This window comes from Balaenoptera musculus, chromosome 15 (assembly GCF_009873245.2).
Source record: "Balaenoptera musculus isolate JJ_BM4_2016_0621 chromosome 15, mBalMus1.pri.v3, whole genome shotgun sequence".
NCBI classification, from domain to species: Eukaryota; Metazoa; Chordata; class Mammalia; order Artiodactyla; family Balaenopteridae; genus Balaenoptera; species Balaenoptera musculus.
In genome coordinates this window covers 83,304,634-83,326,042 of record NC_045799.1, presented here as the reverse complement: position 1 = coordinate 83,326,042, position 21,409 = coordinate 83,304,634, and the positions used below count along the sequence as shown (strand labels likewise).

Here is a 21,409-nt window from a genome sequence, read left to right as displayed (position 1 = left end):
AATAGGGCCCAGGACCAGACTTCAGCCACAAATGGTTCTTTGATAAAGGCCTAACCTTGATCTTCCCATCCTGGAGTCGGGGCTAAGACTCAGAGCTGGGCCTGGCCTGTGCTGATGGCCAGGCGTTCACAATGCCGTGTCCTCGTGTGACGCAAAGATCTTTGGGGCCGCGGGGCGCTCCTCAGTCCCCACGCTGGCGGGTCCCTGGCGCTGCAGCGCTGTCCCCGCGCAGCACACGGGCTGACAGGGGCGGGCTGTCCTCTGCTGCACCCGTGGGCCCCGTGTCCTACGCTCGGCTCTAGCCACGCCGGCCACACCATCTCCTTCCCGCCTCAAGTCCTCGCCCGCTGTCCCTCTGCCTGGATGTCCCGCTCCGCACGCCTTCTTCGCCCACCTGGTCCCCTCCCATCCTCGGGCCTCCCTGAGCACCCAACTGACATAGCCTCTCCCGGGTGCTTAGGCACAGCCCGAGGGCTACAGAGGACAGACAAGGCGAGCTGTTTCATTGCGGGGAGGCAGCGACATTTGAGCAGCAGCCTGCGGGAGAGGGAACGTGAGAGATGCAGATATCTGAGGGAAGCGTATCCTGGGTAGAGGGCACAGCCAGTGACAAGGTCCTGAGGCAGGTACTCGCCTTACGGGCTTGTACTAGAGGCAAGGGCGTGCCAGTGTGGCTGCAGTGGGGGCGGAAGGGCTGCTTGCTCACAGGTGTGGGCACTAAGGCCAGTGAGGGCGAAGTCACGTGATGCACTTGGGCTTTTATCCAGGTGGGGGGCGGGGCTTCGAAGGGGAGCCACGTGATCTGACGCGCCTTTAAAAGGAATCACTGGCTGCCGGGTGGAGGACGAGTTGAAGGGAGAAAGAGGAAAGCGGGGGGCGGGGGGGGGGCGGGGCGTCGGCGTCAGGGGGCCGCTCCAGTCACCATGGTGGGAGGTCGGGGCGGCTGGGATGTGGATGCTGGTGGAGCTGGCGAGACTGGTTGGCCCTGGACGGGAGTGGTCGGCGTCTCTCCTGAGGATGTGCTGCCACGACAGAGCCACGGAGGGGCTGGATTTCACAAAGAGGCCGAGGGCTGAGATACTAGAAGGTAGGGTTCTTCGAGGGAGGACTTTTCAGAGAATTGTTGCTTTTGTTGTAATCTTGTCCAGAACAGGGCTTCTGAAGAGTTGCTTTTCTAACCAAAAACCAGTAAAACTTTAATTTAAGCCATCATGTCTCACATGCAGGTGATGATTGGAACTGCTCTGAACACAAGTGAGATGAAGAAACTCATCACTCACATGGGGGAGATGGACCATCCCTGGAACTGTCCCCACGGAAGGCCCACCATGAGACACATTGCCAATCTGGACATCATTTCTCAAAACTGACAACATTTCTCATTTTAAAAAGCTATTGATCTTATTGCAGATTTTTCTGTTTTGCAAGTCAGGGTTTTAAGTAACCGTTTTGGGGGTTTGTTTCTAAATGAACCTGCTACTTAAAAATGCATCAGATCCGTTTAGAAATGATCTTGAGAACTTTTTCATTCCATATGGAGCATTGCTTGCAACATTTTTTGTTTCACATTTGAACATACGTGTGTGTGTGTGTGTGTGTGTGTGGTGTGTAGCCGCAAGAGCATGTTTTACAAAAAGAGAGCACTTTGGAAGTCACCTAGACCTCTGCTCTGGCCCGACGTATTTTAGCCTGCCACTTTCAGCTTTTAATGATGATTAAATCCGTAATGGTTTAACTTCATAAATTGAAAATTATGATCCTTTTGAGTTAGTCATTCTCAACCCTGATGCATATTAAATTTAGAAGATAATCCAAAAAAACTCAAGGGATATACTCTGTCCAGCTGGAAGAAATCGACCAGGTGGGGCGATGTCTCTTTTGTTTTTGTTTTTTTGTTTTTGGTTGCGCTGCGCTGCTTGCGGGATCTCAGTTCCCTGATCAGGAATTGAACCCAGACCACGGCAGCAAAAGCCTGGAATCCTAACCAGGAGGCCACCAGGGCACTCCTGGGGGTCTCTATTTTTAAATGTTCCCCGCTGCAGCCAGGGTGGCAAAGAGCGTTGTAGGCAAGGGGAAATAAAAGACTGATTTTTCTGTAACTTTGATGCTGTGATTTGGTTTTCTGGGAGTGTGAACTGCAAGATGGTCTAGTTACTGACTGGTACTGGAAGTAGAAGAATCCCTGTCTGTTGTCAAATGGTTTTTCATGGAGTCTCGTCCCATTTGAACTCTGCCAGAAATGGAAGTAAAAATGCCCTCTGCGGGGTCCAGATGGCAGTTGGAGTACAGTGGCCAGTGTGGACCTCCCACCCGCACTCTGCTCTTGACCTCTCTGCCCAGACAGTGGGCTTCCTTCCATTTACAAACTTAGAATCCCTTAGGTGTAAGGAGACAGTCAAGTAATGATCATTGCCACTTGTGCAAGCACTGCGCTGGTGGACCTGTCCAAAAGATTTAATATTTGCAAGAACTCTGCATATTGGGGTTTGTGGGAGGCAGGCCTTCCCTAGAGACCACCTGTCCTCATCCCAGAACCCTTGAAAACCTGCTCTACGTGGCCAAAGGGGCTCCGCAGGTGTGAGTAAGGGAAAGGTGGTGAGATGGGGCGAGTACCCTCGATTGGCTGGGTGGGCCCCGTCTAGCCCATGGCTTCTGAAAAGTGGAGAACTTTTCCCAGCTGGGCCAGAGAGAGGAACGTTGCTGATTTCGAAGACGGAGGAAGGCGGCCTCTAGAAACTGGAAAAGGCAAGGACGTAGATTCTCCCCTGGAGCCGCCAAAGGAACCAGTCCTGTTGGTTTCCTAACTTACAGAACTGTGAGATGATAAACTTGTGTTGCTTTAAGGCTCTAAGTTTGGGGTAATTCGTTTAGGGCCATAATGAAAAAGTAACACCTGAGTTATTCTAGTGTTAAGCGAAGATAAAGGCTGAGAGAGGCCTCGCGCGCGGCAATTAGCAGAGCTGGGAAAACCCAGGTCAGGTGCTTCCAGCTTCAGAGCTCTGCTCTAAGGGCTGAGCACGCGCGGCGGCCCCTTTAAGAGCGGGGCGGGGCCCGCGGCTGCCTAGAGACCAGCAAGATCAGGACGCCGCGCCGACTCCGTCCGGGCTTGGCGGAGCCCCACGGCGTCCGCAGCGAGGTGAGCGCCCCAGCGAGGTGAGCGCCCCAGCGGGGTCCCGGGGTCCCAGGCCGGTGGCCGTGCTTGCGCCGCGACGGGCGTGACGGCCAGGTCCGGCTCTTCCTCGGCCTCCGAGGACCCGAGCAGGTGCGCGGGAGGCGGGGAGGACCCTAGGAAGGGGTAGGACCGAGCTGGAACCCCCAGCTCAGAGAATGCGCGCCCCTCCTGTGCGGCCTGAGGAAGGTCAACGGTCGATGATAGAGTCTCAAGGCAGGGAGAACAGAAGATATACAAAAGTTAATGGGAAACACGCCACGAGGAAGTAAGTTTGCCCTGTTAGCAGCTCAGGCTTCACTGATGGAGGACCAGAAAGCCTATGGTAAAGGAGAGCTTAGAAGCGAGAGCAGCTTGCTTCGCTGACAGTCGTGGAGTGAGGGTGCGGGGCAGGGAAGACTCATGGAGTCTTGAAGGAAGAGGGAAGCCGGACCATGTTGGTGAGAGCAGAGCCTAGAGGTGGGGTGAGCGGGAGGATGCCAGAGGATGCCATGCAGGCAGAGGAGGGCATGGGGCGTCCACTGCACCCCGCGGGCACGGGAAGGGGACCTTGCCTTGCACTCCGGGACTCACCTGTGCGTCCTGCTGGATGCACCGGGATGTCTTCAGTGCGGCGAGTTCGGGAGGGCCACGGAAACTGTGGCTCTGGAGCCCTGCCCCTCAGCTCTAAGGCCTTGGGCAAATAACTAGCACAAGGTTTTTTGCTTGACCCTGGCAGTGCTGTCCTAGGGAGTAGGTAGCCGATGATTTCAAGTTCAGAAACAGGAAAGTGAAAAAATAACCACTTCATTATTGATTGTGCACACTGTCTGATCCGTAGGGAGTTTGTGCATCATCTCATCCTTATAACCAGACAAGGTGCTGTTATTCCTGTTTGACAACTGAAGCAGAAGGACATCAAGTAACAGCTGGGAAGGGGCAGTGCAGCTCACGAGCACTTTGCCATGCTGACGTACGAAGAGACGGGCTTTTAAAGAATGATCTCGTGGCATGTAGGATTTTAGAGGTTAAGTCGGTATTTTTCACACACAGGATTGCTCTTCTTACTGGAGCACTATTTGAAAAGAAGTGGTAGATGGTGGTTCCAATTTAAAAAATTTTAGGAAACAACCAATGCAATATTGAAATAGTATTATTTTTATAAACTGGTGAGACTCGATACTTGTAATTAATTTTTCAGGCTGTAGGAAGAGAATGATAATGACATTGAGGTTGTAAAACGAGACATAATTTTTATTTTTCAGGTAAAACTCATCAATGCCGTGAAACAAAGAGCTTTCAACCAAAGGAGTCATTTGATACTTACCTATATAAAGCAAACCTTAGGTCTTCTAAAGGCAATGGTGAAAGAAAAGAAAAGAGCAGATAAAAAAGGGGATAGGTTGGCCTGCTCTCCCTCGTCTCTCTCCGATTATACAGAGTTTTCCAAACAAGATGGCAACGCTGCTAGGCAAGATATGTCCCCAGGTGCTGTGCCACCGTTGGACATGCAGCTCAAAGAACCAGGACTCAAGAGAGAGTGCAAAAATGATAATCTGCAGAATGAAGATACCACCCAGTATGAAGAGCCCATTGTGACCAAACTCATAGTAGAAAGGTGATTTTTTTTTTTCTTTTGAAAGGTGATTTTAATGAGCTGCATCGTCCATGCTCCCTTTTCTACGACTTTCATGCTCTCTGTTCTCTGTCTCTTGATAATCTTTTTTTTTTTAAATGAAAGCTTATTTATTTATTTATTTATTTATGGCTGTGTTGGGTCTTAGTTTCTGTGCGAGGGCTTTCTCTAGTTGCGGCGAGCGGGGGCCACTCTTCATCGCGGTGCGCGGGCCTCTCACTGTCGGGGCCTCTCTTGTTGCGGAGCACAAGCTCCAGAAGCGCAGGCTCAGTAATTGTGGCTCACGGGCCCAGTTGCTCTGCGGCATGTGGGATCTTCCCAGACCAAGGCTTGAACCCGTGTCGCCTGCATTGGCAGGCAGATTCTCAACCACTGCGCCACCAGGGAAGCCCCTGATAATCTCTTACTGTAGCTTTACTTCCATCTCCCTAGATGACGGTAAACATCTATGTCTTTAGCACTGTTCTCTCTCCAAGAGTTTTAGGTTCAGATTTTTACCCCCCTAGTCGACATCGTCCACTGGACTTCAAACTTTCTGTGTCCCAACGCAAAGACTGCAGGACTTGAAGTACCATGATCTGGATTTGAATCTTAGCTCTAGGACATGAAGCCTATCGCCGAACCTTTCTGAGCCTCAGGTTCTTAATGGGGGGAAATAAATGAGTATTCGCACCTTAGAAGGTTCCTCTAAACATTGCTGTTTCTCTCCCAGCCTTTGGCTCCTCCCTTGGTCCCTGTTTCTATCAGGGCATCCAGGCTCCAAGTCACAGAACTAATCTCTTCCCTCCCCCTGCCTTTTGTGTTTCTTTTTCCTCCATGCTTCTCTCATTCGTCCTTTTCACTGTGCACAGACTTGTCTTCATACCTCTTGCTTGGGCCATTGGACTCACTTCCTAAAGAGTCCCTGCTTCTAGCCTCTCTCCCCAGGCCTCCTGTGTAGATTTACCTTCCTAATGCTGACTTGGTTTACATCACTCCCTGTATTAATTGTCTATGTAACAAGTCACCCCAAAACATGACAATCAAAGCAATAAATATCACGTAGTTTATGGGGCTCAGGAGTCTGGGAGCAGCTTTGCTGGATGCTGGATTGTGTTGGGTTAGGATCTCGTGAGGCTCAGCGAAGATGTCAACCAGGGTTTGTCTAAAGTCTTGGCCGGCTGGACAGTCTTTCGCAGTGGCTCCCTGGAGTGGCCGTCAGTCTCAGTTCCTCATCACATGGACTGTCTCCGCAGGGCTGCTTGAGTGTCCTCCCAGCATGGCAGCTGGCTTCCCTGGAGAGTGATCAAGAGAGAGCAAGCTTGGGAGCCTCAGTGTCTTTTATGACCTAGTCTCGGACGTCACCTTCTGTCATTTCCACAACAGCCTAGTGGTCACACAGGTTGCTTCCCTGGCTTGACTATTGCATACAGTGCTGTTATGAACATTGGGGGTACATGTATCTTTTTGAATTAAAATTTGTTTTTTCTGGATATGTGCCCAAGAGTGGGGTTGCTGGATCATATGGTAACTGTATTTTTAGTTTTTTTAAGGAACCTCCATACTGTTTTCCATAGTGACTGCCATTAATTAGGATTTTTAAAAAATGATTGCTGAATTTTATCAAATACTTTTCTGGCATCTTGATATAAACATGGTTTTTCTTCTTTGATTTGCCGATATCATGAATTACATTTATAGGTTTTCTAATGTTTACTCTTCCTTGGATTCTTGGAATAAGCCCAATGTGGTCATAGCTGTCACAGGTCCGTTTGTTTTCCACCTCACTTACCTCAGAGCCTAGAGGCGAGCTAGGTGACACATCACACATTATCCATTCGGTGCTGAACTAAAAATCTGGGTGCTGTTCTCGGTACCTCCCTTCCCCAAAGGCAGCACGTCAGCCAGCCCTGTTGGTTCTATGTCCAGAATATATCTCGAAAATTTTAAAATATTATCATAGTAAAGTACACATAGCATAAAATGTACTATTTTAACCATTTTAAGTATAAATCCACAGGCATTAAATACACTCACCATGTCATGCAACAATCCCCACTACCCATTTTCAGAATGTTTTCATCACCCCAGACAGAAAACTGTCCAGAATATTCCATACGCCTCCATCTCTCTCCCCTCCCACTACTCCCTCCCGGCAGTTAGCTCCCCCCCACACACAGTCCGTTCTCCACGGCAGCCGGAGTGATCTTTTTAAGATGTAAATCTGGTCTTGTCCAACCCACCTCTTAAAACCCTGTCATGATTCCTCCTAGAGCTTTTCGATTTTATAGCAAGTCTTTATCACAGCCCAGCCTCTTCTTCCCCTGGTCTCCCTCCCATCCATTGCTCCCCTACTCAGTGTGGTCCAGCTGTGCAGCTGAACTTGAGCCGGCAGGCTCTTTCCTGCCTCAGGGCCTTTGCACTTGCTGTTTCCTCTTCCTGGGGATCCTCTTCTCCAGGTTCTTTGTTACAAGTAGCCGTCTCCTTACTCCTGATCATGTTCCCCGATCATTTCTTTCACAAAAACTGAACACGATCTGGAATGATCTTGTTCATTTGGTTCCTTTTTACTGTCTGTCTCTCCTCTTTGAACCATAAACTCCCGAGGGCAGGAACTTGTTCACAGTTGCAGCCCTGGTACTTAGAAGGGGGCAGGCACACACAGTGGTCCTCGGCGGGGAATGCTTGTTGAGTGAATGTGAGATATTTGTACTTTTTCGTTGATGTTCATTACGTATTTTAACACACAGTCACTGAGGTGTGCTCACATGATTCATTGCCTTGAGCTTCATTTCGTCGTAGCTATGAAGGGGAGAAAGTCCGTGGACTGTATGAGGGAGAAGCATTTGCCATCTTTCAAGGCGGCTGCACCTACCGCGTGAGTTATACCTTTTGGGACTGGGCAGGGCACACAGTGAAGGGTGATAATTTTAGATTTGCATCCTCAGAAAGTCCACTGATTCCTCAAAAGAAATTGGAAGTACTTGATGCTGATTTTATTTTGAACCCTGAGTACATATTTTAAGGTAAAAACATGACTACTTCAGTACAAAGTAGTCATTTTAGATTTTTTCCTTTTGCCAAGTTTTATTTTGTACAAACAACATTAAGGTCACTAAAGTAAAAAACAAAGAGTAAAAATCCCAGTATCCTTTTGCCATAAATGTTTTCAATTTGTTGTGTCTTTTTTTTTTTTTTTGGGGGCGGGGGGCGGTGCGCCACGTGGCTTGCAGGATCTTAGTTCCCCGACCAGGGATCCAACCTGCGCCCCCTGCCGTGGAAGTGCAGAGTCTTCATCATTGGACCGCCAGGGAAGTTCCTCTTTTATTTCTTGAATGGATGGATCAGTGCTTTTACATGGGCGTATTAATTTTGTAGATAATACCTTGAATCTTTTTTCAGTTAGGAAGACATTGCTGTATTAATGTATGGTTTCCATAACTTAAAAGTTTGTTTGTGGTAAAATGTACATTAAACTTACCATTTTTAAGTGTTAGTTTCAGTGGCATTAAGTACATTTACATTGTTGTACAACCATCACCACCGTCATCTCCAGAACTTTTTCATCATCCCAAACTGAAACCCTGTTCCCATTAAACACTAAATTCCCATTCCCTCTTCCATAATTATTTAAAATATTGCATAGTGCTCTAATTTACCATTCAGAACTATGCCATAATCATTAGATACTTTTGGGGTGTTTTCATTTTTTGTCTTTATCAATGAGGCTACAGTGGCAGTAGTCATTCATCCGTTCGTTCAGATTATCCAGGAAACGTGTGCTTATTATAGGAGAACAGATTTTTGTAGTTGAGGTCAAAAAGCATGGGTTTCAGTATCCTGATTTTTCCCATTAACATATAACATGTTCATTTTCCTGTGTTGTAAAAACTCTTAAAAATGCCGTTTATGGGAATTCCCTGGCGGTCCAGTGGTTAGGACTCTGCGCTTTCACTGCCGAGGGCCCGGGTTCAGTCCCTGGTCGGGGAACTAAGATACCACAAGCCATGCAGCTGGCCAAAAAACAAAACAAAACAAAATAAAAAAAACCCACGCCATTTATTATGGCTGGATGATACTCATGAAAATGACTGTCCCGTCTGGCCTCGGCCAGTTCTGGCCTTTATAGTGTTTCTTTATCCTGATGAGAATCTTCCTTCACCGCTGTGGTGCTTCTACAAGGCACCAGTGTGTATACCATCCAAAGATACCTAGTGCTTGACCACACGGGCTAAACCCCTCCCGGGCTGCTGAGGATGTGGTCACAGCTCCTGCTGACGCTGGTAACCTGGTACCTCAGGTACGCAGTCACCTGGTGGCTCAAGCCGGGCCAGGCAGCCTTGCCCTTCCCACTAATGAGAGGCAAACACCCCTTTACTTCTGGAGGAGCCCCCTTCCTTGCTGCCAGCTACCTGCTTTGTAAACTTTGCCTATTTTCCTTAGACTCAGATTCTTCCAAATGAAAGTAATCATCAGTTGGATCCCCTTTAAATGGTGAAGGAGGCAGACCCAGTGGAACGACCCAGTAGCCCCACGACCCACAGGGGTCAGACCTGCCTTGGTCACATGTTTAGATCACAATTTCCTAAAGAGAAAACTTGAAAACAAACATTTCACGAAACACTTGCCCTTCCCGTGTAGATGAAGCGCGATCCTTTCTGTTCTATCAATACTCTGTTAAAACAAAACAAAACTCTGCTTCTTGCGACCACGATTGATTCCATAATCCAAACGAGCGCCTCAGTCTGCAGTAGGAAGATCTCTGGCTGCCCCCAGTTTCCCTGAGCGTCAGCCCTGCCTGATGTGCGGCCAGGGCCAGGTTCACCTGGATGGATGACATAACGGACCTTCTCGCTAGTGAAGTTAAGGCAGTGGTTCTTAAAGCGTGTTCCCAGGGACCAGCAGCAGCACCTGGGAATTTGTGCAGAGTACAAATTCTTGGGCCCCAGCCCAGACCTGGTGATGAATCAGAATCTCCAGCATGCAGGGTGGGCCCAGTAATCTGTGCTTTCACCTCCCCGCACCCCGGTGGCTCTGATGCACAGTTGAGTCTAGAACCACTGCGTCAGGGCACTGTTTACAGATTCTCGGTTCTCTCCAGTCATCAACCCCTGACCTCACCACCTCTAAAGAAGTGATTCCGAGGAAGAACTGGGTGTAATGTTACACACGTTTTCTCTGATTGCATTGCGACATTCAGGTGTGTTAAGTTTTTAATAACTAGTTCCTATACATTAACAATAGACACTTTAAATGAACGATATTGACAACTGTACATTATGTACACTTGTGTTTGTGTCAATACACACACACACGTACTGATAATTCCCAGTAAGGGAAAACAAAGTGTGATGTTGACAAATGTCATAATTTCTGATATCCAGATAATGGTTTTAATCTAGTCTAAATAATTTTCAAAAGACCCTTAAACTTTGAAATGCAAAGCCCAAAGCATATGAGTTCTTTTGAACTACAGAGTTTTCCAACAGCTTAATTAGGTGAGGAAGGCTGAATTTACAGCTCAGTTTAACAGCTGCGCAGCACTGCCTAGTGTCAGTTTTAGGGAACTGGGTTTTTTTTGGACTCCTCCTCAGATCCTTTTTAGAACAGGATGGACGCCAGTGTGGTGCCAGCTCCCAGCTGAACACTGGACAAGCATATTTGTGGAACATGGTTCCATTTTAAAAGCTGAATCCCTGGGTGGCAGTTGTGTTAATCAAGATTGGGCCTAACGCTTTGTTGCTCTGTTTCAAAGGGTACGTTTTCAGAAGGACTCATGCATGGACGGGGAACTTATGTCTGGGCCGATGGATTGAAATATGAGGTAAAGTGTATAGTATGTTATAGTTCTAAACGAATTATGTGATTTAATGGTCAGGTCCCCACAATTAAACATACTAGTTTCATAAAAGTAACTCAGCACATGGGTTAAAAAAATATCCATAGAACCAAAGAACAGAGGTGACAAGTAAGTTGTTACCACAGGGGACCCTCTATAAATTGTCACCAGTTTCCAGTTTCGTTTGTATATTCTAGAGGTATTCTTCAGCCTCTCCCATTTTTTTGCAAACACAAATAGTCTATTTGTTTATTTTTTTAAAGATTTAATTTTATTTATTTTTGGCTGCATTGGGTCTTTGTTGCTGTGCATGGGCTTTCTCTAGTTGCGGCGAGCGGGGGCTACTCTTCGTTGCGGTACGCGGGCTTCTCATTGCGGTGGCTTCTCTTGTGGCGGAGCACGGGCTCTAGGCATGCGGGCTTCAGTAGTTGCGGCATGTGGGCTCAGTAGTTGTAGCGCACGGGCTTAGATGCTCTGTGGCATGTGGGATCTTCCCGGACCAGGGCTCGAACCCGTGTCCCCTGCATTGGCAGGCGGATTCTTAACCCCTGTGCCACCAGGGAAGCCCCACAAATAGTTTGTTATACATTCTCTTCTGTAGCTTTTTTCTCTAGAGACCAAACCATACTCACTCACTCAGATCTAGCTATCTCTACCGGCTGCTTGTGCTGTGTTTGGGCCTCACTTAACGGTCTTGCCGGGTCGGGGAATGTGTATTTTTAGACCAGTGCCTCCACAGTGCGTGTGGGTCTGAAACACTGCCCTGAAAATCACAGTTGCAGAGCTGCTAACGCGATGGTGTTCATAAGTGGTAATGATAGTATTTAAAACGGGATGTAAGGCTCACATGCAAACAACAGCCAGGTGAGGGAAAGAGGCACGTTTGGGCCAGGTGGGCAGCTAAGTGGACTGGGCAGTGGGAGATGAGGCTGGGGAAGAGCGAGGGGAGGGTCCACCTTCATCGTCACGGAGGGGAGAGAACAGCCGAGGTCCAGGACGGCCAGAGGATTGAGTCCCAACTGCCGTTTCAGGCCAGTCTTTCCCAGGAAACTCCCCACTGCCCCCAAGCCCCGCCTCCTGGCCTGGACCTCTGGTTCATCAGCTCTGGAAGGTCAGGTGGGGCTCATTCTTGCAGACACAGACCCGCCCCCATCACAGACACACACACACACCCAGTCAGGGGAGGGTTTATGGGCAGGATTCAGGCTCTCACAGAAGCCTCCTCTGGGAGGTTGGCTGGCCTCTTGGGACCTCTGCTGGGACCTCGCCTCCAGGAGTTCATGTTCCTGGAAAAGAACCTGATGCCTCTGGGCTGAGGTGTGGGGGCACCGCATGCTGGCCGCTCATCCTGGGGCAGGCGGTTGGCTGGTGTGTCTGCAGTATGTTAGGGTTTCCACCAGTGATCCCTGAGCCTGGCTAATCGTCAGCATCTCCTGGGGGTAACACTGGAACCCAGTGAATTAGCCGCCTTCGAGGCGGGTTCCAGAATCCAAAATTCTCAAGGCCAGGCTTGGAAGCCACCACTGTACCACGTCACCTGCTGACTTCTTGGAGCTTAGTGTGCACACAGCTTTCCCGATAGCTCATTCCGCCTGGGCTTCTGCCCGGTGGAGGGACCAGGTGTGGGAGGATGGGATGTGTAGAGATGGGAGGAGGGGGGTGAGAGCTGGAGGGGGTATTCAACCGTTTCCAAGGGAGGAGAGACCGGCGTGGTATCCGCATCTCCAGCAGCCCACAAGACGAGGGATCTCTCCACTGCCTTCTTTCTGCCACACTGATGACCATTTTGCCCCAGGGGGACTTTGTGAAGAACATCCCCATGAACCATGGCGTCTACACGTGGCCGGACGGCAGCACCTACGAAGGAGAAGTGGTCAACGGCGTGAGACACGGATTCGGCATGTTCAAGTGCAGCACGCAGCCCGTGTCCTACATCGGCCACTGGTGCCACGGCAAGAGACACGGCAAGGTGGGTGAGGCAGCCACGTGACCCCCGGCTATGAATAGGATGTGCAAACACAGAGAGCAGGAGGTGGGGGGCTGTGAAGGGTATATTCACTTTTTTTCTTATGAGGTGAAATTCACATCACGTGAAATTAACCATTTTACAGTGAACAATTCAGTGGCATTTAGTACATTCACAATATTGTGCCACCACCACCTCTGTCTAGTCCCAAAACATTTTCATCATCCCAAAATAAAACCCCATACCCATTAGGCAGTTACTCCCCACCTCCCCAGCCCTGGGCAACCACCGATCGGCTTTCTCACTCTATGGGTTTATCTATTCTGGATATTTTGTATAAATGGAATCATACAATATGTGACCTTTTGTGTCTGGCTTCTTTCAGTGAGTATCATGTTTTTGAGGTTCATCTGTGTTGTAGGTAGTTCATTCCTTTTTTACAGCTGAGTAATATTCCACTGTACGGATAGACCACATTTTGTTTATCCATTCATCCATTGATGGACATGTGGGCTGTTTCCATCTCTTGGCTACTGTGAATAGTGCTGCTATGACTATGAGTGCGAAGGTTTATTTGAGTACTTGTTTTTAGTTCTTTTGGGGATATACCTAGGGGTGGAATTGCCAGGTCCTACGGTAACTTGATGTTTAACATTTTGAAGGACCACCAAACTGTTTTCCATGGTGGCTAAACCAGTTTACACTCTCACCAGCAATGTAGGTTATAGGTACTTTGAAGCGAGGTTGCTGTTTCTGGTACTATTGTTTCACTTTTATATAGGATGATAAAATACTGTAGCACTGTTTTTAGAAAATGTCAAAAGAAAAAGAAAGTCTGTCTTCATAATTATCACCTTACTCAGATTTAGACTGTTCCCTTGTGTTCTGCATTCTGTTTTTTTGTTTTTTAGCTCAGAGCAGATCAGTTCAGATATTTGGGAGAGTTGGGGATGGTGACTTCTAGATGGAGGTACCAGGATGGCTGAAAGAAGGAACAAGTTAGCGTGATAATGAGGAAGAAGGTGGAAAACTCACACACACACAGAAATAAACCAGTGAATAAACAAGCAATTTGAGGCCATTTAGCGTAGATCCAAATGCTTTGCACAGTGGCTACTCCCACTCCCTTAAAGGAATCGTCAAAGAAAAATTATGCCATGTTCACTTATGCTCGGAGGCAGTAAAATAAGATGTCAAAATGGATAAAACAAACTGGTTTTGATACATAAAAGAGAGTGACCTTCAGTTATAAGGAAGGTACTACTCTTCACTTTAGGTGACAACAAAATAGGATTTCTTTAGGTACTTATTTGACTAATAATTACTGAATATACTGAATGTAATGGATGTAGTCGTTTCATCCCGTATGTGAGACTTTGTTATTCAGGGGTAACTGATTTGTGACATTATCTCATTCTCACTTGGTGGGCACTTTACAGTATTCTTAATCACAAACCAGAAACATAACACGGATTATATGTCTTACCTAAGGATGACATTTTCTGCATCATTTAGACTCCTTAAAATCATACATTTTAATCTTTACCTTTAAAAAAGCATTTGTTTTATGAGGCTTGATGATTTTATAAAATGGTATTCTTTGTTCTAGGGCTCCATTTATTACAATCAAGAGGGCACCTCTTGGTACGAGGGAGACTGGGTGCACAACATCAAAAAAGGCTGGGGGATAAGGTGGTAGGTATCCCCCCGCCATGTTTGGGGTGTTGGCGAAAAGCGTTTGTGGGCCCAGATAACTTTCACATAGGCTATTTAAAGATAAGGCACAGAACTTACAGAGAACACGTTTTCTAGATAAGCAGGGTGGAATATTTAAATTAACCCCAATATAATCTCAACAGGGATGAAGTATTCTTCGGAAAATTTAGAAAAACACCATATTAAATATGATGTCTAATCATACTGTTTCACTTTATTATACGTAGAAACCGCCTCCCTTTATTTTCTATATTAATCATGGGTCTCCATTATTAGTTTCATATTTTCTGAGGGATATTGACATATCGACTTGATCTTAGATTGAGCTGATGGAGCCAAATATTTTAAGGGTTAAAATATTTGGGGGCAAAATATTAACCAATCATAATACTATAGGGAATTACTTAAAAAGATTAAAAACACTATTCTTACCCACTGTCACCTTATTAAGTAATCAGAAGTTTTTACAAAGTGATTTATTCTACCCACCCCTGCACCCACCCAGATGATTGTTTTTATGGACCACATGCCTATTCATTGAATTTAAATACAGGGAAGATTGTATGGGCACAAGGATTGGATTTCTTCAAAGGTATTTAGGGAGAAAGTTTAAGAAAGTCTTAAAGGTAAATGTTGTACATGAGATAACTGATTTTTTTTTTGTCCTAGTTACAAATCTGGAAATATATATGAAGGTCAGTGGGAGAACAACATGCGTCATGGGGAAGGCAGGATGAGGTGGCTGACAGCTAATGAAGAGTACACCGGTCAGTGGGAGAAGGGGGTCCAGGTACTGTGCTAGCTGGTTTTACTGGTCTTAGCAGAATACACCCAGAGGCGGGTGCTCTGCTGATCCTCAGCCCATGAATTAGTTGGTGTAGGGTATTGCATGGTCATCTGAAATTCAACCTGTGTTAAATTTAGAAACTCACAAACTCACATTATGATTACTTGTCTAAATCAGCCTTTTTTAAAAAAATATATTTTGTTGACATATAGTTGATTTACACTGTTGTGTTAATTTCTGCTCTACAGCAAAGTGATGCAGTTATACATGTATATATGTTCTTTTTTTTTTTTTTTTTTTATTTGGCTGTGTTGGGTCTTCGTTTCTGTGCGAGGGCTTTCTCTAGTTGCGGCGAGCAGGGGCCACTCTTCATCGCGGTGCGCGGGCTTGTCACTGTCGCGGCCTCTCTTGTCGCGGAGCACAAGCCCCAGACGCGCAGGCTCAGTAGTTGTGGCTCACGGGCCCTGTTGCTCCGCGGCATGTGGGATCTTCCCAGACCAGGGCTCGAACCCGTGTCCCCTGCGTTGGCAGGCGGATTCTCAGCCACTGTGCCACCAGGGAAGCCCCTATATGTTCTTTTTCATATTCTTTTCCATATGGTTTCTCACAGGATATTGAATATAGTTCCCCGTGCCTTACAGTAGGATCTGGTTGTTTATCCATTCTATATATAATAGTTCGTATCTGCTCATCCCAAACTCCCAATCCATCCCTCTCCACCCTCCCCTCCCCCTTGGCAACCATAAGTCTGTTCTCTATGTCTGTGAGTCTGGTTTTGTTTTGTAGATACGTTCATTTGTGTCGTCTTTTAGATTCCACACACAAGTGATATCATAGGGTGTCTTTCTCTTTCTGACTTACTTCACTTAGTATGACAAGCTCTAGATCTATCCATGTTGCTGCAAATGGCATTATTTCATTCTTTCTTATGGCTAAATTGACCTTTTTTTTTTTTAAGTGCTGTTTTATTAGTATTTAGTTTTCTCTAGCGGTCTCACACACAAGCAAGGTTCTTCCTTTGGCAAATTCATAAGTCACATGACTCTTGGGAGGAGTATTATTTACATTTTATTTTATTTATTTATTTTTTTGGACTTATTTGGCTAGACAAGATTTTATTGGGTACAAGATGATCATTTTTGATAAAGCATTATAGTAGAGATCTTAAATGAAGATAACAAGACTCAAAGAAGTTTGGTCAAAAGACCAAAGCAGATCCAGACTTGCCACCTGCCTTGGAATATGGGTTATTACCTGTTACCATTTCTCTGCAGTGCTTCAAGACGCTACTTGTTACAGGGCTTAAGAAGCAGCTATCCCCTAAATGACGGTACCTGCCTCAGAGGGTTACTATGGAGACTGAATAAATACAAAATAGTGCCTGGCATATATAATAAGCTATTATTGAAGGCCCCAGGAATCCCATACTACTGCTCAAAGTTCTTGCTTGTCTGAAGACTGGAGGGGTAGGTAGGCTGGGGCAGCTGTGTCTGGAAGGTGTCCAGAAGGGCACCACATGATACACAGAAGGATTCTCAGTCCTGACTCTGCCCTAGCCTCAAGAGCCCAGGAGGAATCTGCCTTTGCCCCACTGACAACCCTCCCTCAGGACAATGATATGAGGACATGAACTACCCTTAAATCAAGGATAGAAACCCAGGGAAGCCACGAGGTGCTCAGCACCGTGCTTTTATTTTTTAAAAAGAGATTGGAGTTTATTTATTTATTTATTTATTTATTTTTGGCTGTGTTGGGTCTTCGTTTCTGTGCTAGGGCTTTCCCCAGTTGTGGCAAGCGGGGGCCACTCTTCATCGCGGTGCGCAGGCCTCTCACTATCGTGGCCTCTCTTGTTGCGGAGCACAGGCTCCAGACGTGCAGGCTCAGTAGTTGTGGCTCACGGGCCTAGTCGCTCCGCGGCATGTGGGATCTTCCCAGACCAGGGCTCGAACCCGTGTCCCCTGCATTGGCAGGCAGACCCTCAACCACTGCGCCACCAGGGAAGCCCCCAGCACTGTGCTTTTGACACAGAAAGCCTACCCTGTGAACACCAGCGCTGTGTTTGTCTCCCCCTCCCCCTTTTAGTTCCAAAGGTACTGAAGCCTCTTAACTCTGATCTTTTTACAGAACCAGTACCAGGCATTTATCAGAAGAGGCCAAGCTTCAGGTTTTCATACAGCCCTCCCTTGGCCAATACTGTAGTAGGCCTTGCTCTTCTCCAGATATGGTGAAATGAAACACCTTGCTTCAAGGTCCATTCCTTGTATCTACTTGCATTTCCCCTCAGTATAATTTCCTGATTCTGAGGCACTCTCACACCTCATTTTCCCCTAAAGAGGGAAAGCAAAAAGTCAATTCCTCTTACACTCAAAGGCTAATGTCCCCCTAAAATAAAGAATCAACAAGGTCTCAGCTCAAGTTTAGTAAAACTACAAAAGACCAAAAGTGACATCCTACTACTATACACATCAGTTTGCCTGCCCCATAATACAGCTCAGGCCATTCCCTGCAGAGGAAGCAAGGCTGGCCTCCCCAACCCCTGCCGGAAAGGCCCGTCCAGTCCCACAGCACATCTGGGCTGAGTGTAAGGTCTTGTGTTTGAAGCATGACAGTGGTACAGAAGGGGTTTTGCTCTCATGGCCACCTGCTGCAGCCTGGCCCTAAAATGGCCCAGCGCTCACTTCTGCTTAGAGAAATATTCTTTGCTCTTCTGGACATCAGGCTCGATGGTATCACTGCCAGGCTTCCAGCCAGCTGGGCACACTTCCCCATGTTTGTCAGTAAACTGGAAAGCCTGAACTAGTCTCAGTGTCTCCTCCACAGAACAGCCAACAGGAAGGTCATTTATGGTGATCTGTCGAAGGATACCTTTATCATCAATATTAAAAAGGCCCCTGAATGAGATGCCTTCATCGGCCTTTAAGACCCCATAGTCCTGAGCAATGGTGCGCTTGGGGTCTGATATCAACGGAATGTTCTTGGGTCCCAGTCCTCCTTGTTTCTTGGGTGTGTAGATCCATGCCAGGTGACAGAAGTGAGAATCCACAGAAGCACCAATCACTTGGCAGTTGAGTTTCTTAAATTCTTCTGCCCTATCACTGAAAGCAATGATCTCCGTGGGGCACACAAAGGTGAAGTCAAGAGGGTAAAAGAAGAACACAACATATTTTCCTTTGTAGTCAGATAGGCTGATATCTTTGAACTGACCATCTGGCATTACAGCAGTTGCTTTGAACTGGTGGGCACGGTGCCCAATTTTGGCATTTCCTGAAGACATATTGCGATCAGCACTTCTCACAAACCACAAAGGACAGTCAGGAAGCACACACACTATTTACATTTTAAAAGCTATGTATTGGGCTTCCCTGGTGGCGCAGTGGTTAGGAATCCACCTGCTAATGCAGGGGACACAGGTTCGAGTCCTGGTCCAGGAAGATCCCACATGCCGCGGAGCAACTAGACCCGTGCGCCACAACTACAGAGCCTGCGAGCCACAACTACTGAAGCCCGTGCGCCTAGAGCTGTGCTCTGCAACAAGAGAAGCCACCGCGATGAGCAGCCTGCGCACTGCAACGAAGAGTAGCCCCCGCTCGCCGCAACTAGAGAAAGCCCGCGCACAGCAATGAAGACCCAACGCAGCCAAAAGTAAATAAACTAAATAAATAAAATTTTTTAAAAAAGGTATGTATTTCCTGCATAGAAAAGGAAAGCTTTCTATGGTTAATTTTATATAGTTTATATAGCTAGGATTTTCTGATGACATCTTGTATATTAACCTACTAATTGGGGACCTTGCTAAACTCACATAATAGTTCTAGTCGCTTTTTTGTAGACTCTCTAGGACTTTCTAATCTAGATAACCATGCCTGCAAATACAGTCAACTTTATATGTTTCTTTCTAATCTGTATGCCATTTTTTTCTCTTGCTTTATTGCACTGGCTAAGACCTCCAGGGTATTTTGTGATATTGACTAGGAGTGGAGGGAGTGGACATCCCCACATTGTTCCTGATCTTAGTGTGAAAGAATTCAGCCTCTCATCAAGCATGATGTTAGCTGTAGGTTTTTTGTAGCTACCCTTTATCAGGTTGAGGAAGCTCTTTTTTAATTCTTAATTTGCTTAACAGTTTTCATCATGAATAGATACTGAATTTTGTCTAGTGCTTTTTCTGCCTCCAGTCAGATGATCATGTGGTTTTTCTTCTCCAGTCTATTGATCGGTTGAGTTAGATTAATTGATTTTCAAATGTTGAGCCAATCTTGCATTCCTGGGACAAACCCGACTTGGTCATAATGATATCATCCTTTTTATATCTTGCTGGGTTTAATTTCCTAATGTTTTGTTGAGAATTTTTATGTCCATGTTCATGAGGGATATTGATCTATAGTATTATTTCCTTATAACATCTTGTCAGCTTGTAGTAATCAGGGTAATGTCAGCTTCATAAAATGAATTGGGAAGTGTTCTCTTCAATTTTTTGGAAGTTTGTAGCATTGGCATTATCTCTTCCTTAGCCATATAGTTGAATATGCCAGTGAAGCCTTCTGGGCCTGGAGTTGTCTTTGTGGGATTATTAAATTAACAATATATTAACTATAAAATCAATTTCTTTAGTAAATAATGTGCTATTCAGGTTATCTATTTCTGCTTAAGTAAGCTGTGGAAGTTTGTGTTATACTGAAGGAGTTTGCTTGCTTCATAGAAATTGTTAATGTTATTGGCACAAGGTTGTTTATAACATTCCCTTATTCTTTTAATATATATAGGATCTATAGTGATGGTCCCTCTTTCTTCTAATATTAGTAATTTGTGCTTTCTCTCTCCTTCATCAGTCTTGCTAGAGATGGATCAATTTCATTAAAATTATCAAAGAGCCAGTTTTAGTTTTGTTTTCTTTGATGTTTTTCAAAATAACTGATATCTATTCTTGTTATTACCTTCCTTCTGCATGCTTTGGGTTTAATTTGCTCTTTTCCTAGAGTTGTATGGATGCTTTATTGATTTGAGACATTTCTTTTTTCCTAATATAAACATTTAATACTACAATTTTTCCTCTTAGCACTGCTTTATCTGTATCCCACTTATTTTGATATATTATGTTCTTTAAGTTTTGTTCAGTTCAAAATATTTTCTAATTTCCCCATGACTTTCTCTTTGGCCTATAAATTATTTTGAAGTATGTTGTTTAATTTTCAGATATTTGGGTATTTTCCCAGATACTTTTCTATTGTTTTTTTGTGTGTTTAATTCCACTGTGGTCAGAGAACATACTGTCTATAATTGCATTTCTTTTCAGTATGTTGAGGTTTATTTTGGTCTATCTTGGTGAATGTTACGTGTATTTCTGATTTGGTTGAGTGGAGTTTTCTATAGATATCAGTTAGATCAAGTTGGTTGATAGTGTTGTTCAGATCTTCTATATCATTACTCATTTTCTGTCAACTTTTTCTATCCATTTCTGAGAGAAGCGTGTTTAAGTATCCAAGTATAGTTGTGGATTTGTCTATTTCTCCTTTCAGATCTATCAGTTTTTGCTTCATATATTTTGACAGTTTGTTGTTATGTGTATACACATTTAGGGTTGTTATGTCTTCCTGGTGAGTTGACCCTTTTTATAATTTTATAATGTCATTCTTTAACCCTGGTGATTTTTATTTCTCTGAGCTCTACTTTTTCTGATATGAATATGGCCACTCCAACTTTGTTTTCTTTTTAATTTTAATGGTGGTAAAATATACATATAACTTACCATCTTAACCATTTTTAAGTGTATATAGTTCAGTGTTAAGTACATTCACACTGTGTTCAGCCATCACCGCCATCCATCCACAGAATTCTTTTCACCTTGCAAAACTGAGACTCTGTACCTATTAAACAGTAACTCCCCACTTCCTCCTCCCCCCAGCCCCTGGCACCCACCATTCTACTGTCTGTCTCTGTGAATGTGACTATTCTAGATACCTCATCTAAGTAAAATCATATAGTATTTGTCCTTTCGTGGGTAGCCTATTTCACTTAGCATACTGTCTTCAAGGTTCATCCATGCTGTAAGCATGTGTCAGAATTTCCTTCCCTTTTAAGGCTGAATCATATTCCATTGTATGGATGGACCACATTTTGTTTATTCATTCCTCAACAGACACTTGGGTTGCTTCCAACTTTCGGCTGTTGCAAACGTTGCTATGAACATGAGTGTACACATTGTGTGTTCGATTCCCTGCTTTCATTTCTCTTCAGTATACACCCAGAATTTACAGAATGGTATATATATCCAAGCTGTCTAAGCTTGTATAACAATGAATAAAGTCAGATAAGATTTAAAAAAAAAAAAAAAAAGAATG

At 45.4% G+C, this 21,409-nt stretch overlaps 2 protein-coding genes across 8 annotated transcripts in view; one reads left to right on the top strand and one right to left on the bottom strand.

The window, feature by feature from the left end:
* LOC118880609 (radial spoke head 10 homolog B-like) overlaps positions 1–21,409 on the top strand; it is a 69,282-nt gene that overhangs the window by 25,228 nt on the left and 22,645 nt on the right. For 5 of the 7 annotated variants that reach the window (XM_036824301.1, XM_036824296.1, XM_036824297.1 and 2 more), the window contains 6 exons: positions 4,414–4,766; positions 7,566–7,641; positions 10,519–10,587; positions 12,398–12,571; positions 14,178–14,263; positions 14,954–15,074. In XM_036824301.1, coding sequence (XP_036680196.1) covers positions 4,414–4,766; positions 7,566–7,641; positions 10,519–10,587; positions 12,398–12,571; positions 14,178–14,263; positions 14,954–15,074 — 879 coding nt within the window. Of the gene's footprint in view, positions 1–1,226; positions 2,104–4,413; positions 4,767–7,565; positions 7,642–10,518; positions 10,588–12,397; positions 12,572–14,177; positions 14,264–14,953; positions 15,075–21,409 lie in introns of those variants that run through there. The other 2 variants (XM_036824302.1, XM_036824303.1) reach the window with 2 other exon arrangements.
* On the bottom strand, positions 61–18,398 carry LOC118880612 (peroxiredoxin-1-like). The gene is made up of 3 exons (XM_036824308.1): positions 17,713–18,398; positions 14,086–14,087; positions 61–70 (listed from the first exon to the last, which is right to left on the bottom strand). Exon 1 carries the CDS (start codon positions 18,343–18,345, stop codon positions 17,746–17,748), a length of 600 nt encoding a protein of 199 aa, XP_036680203.1. The 5' UTR covers positions 18,346–18,398; the 3' UTR covers positions 61–70; positions 14,086–14,087; positions 17,713–17,745.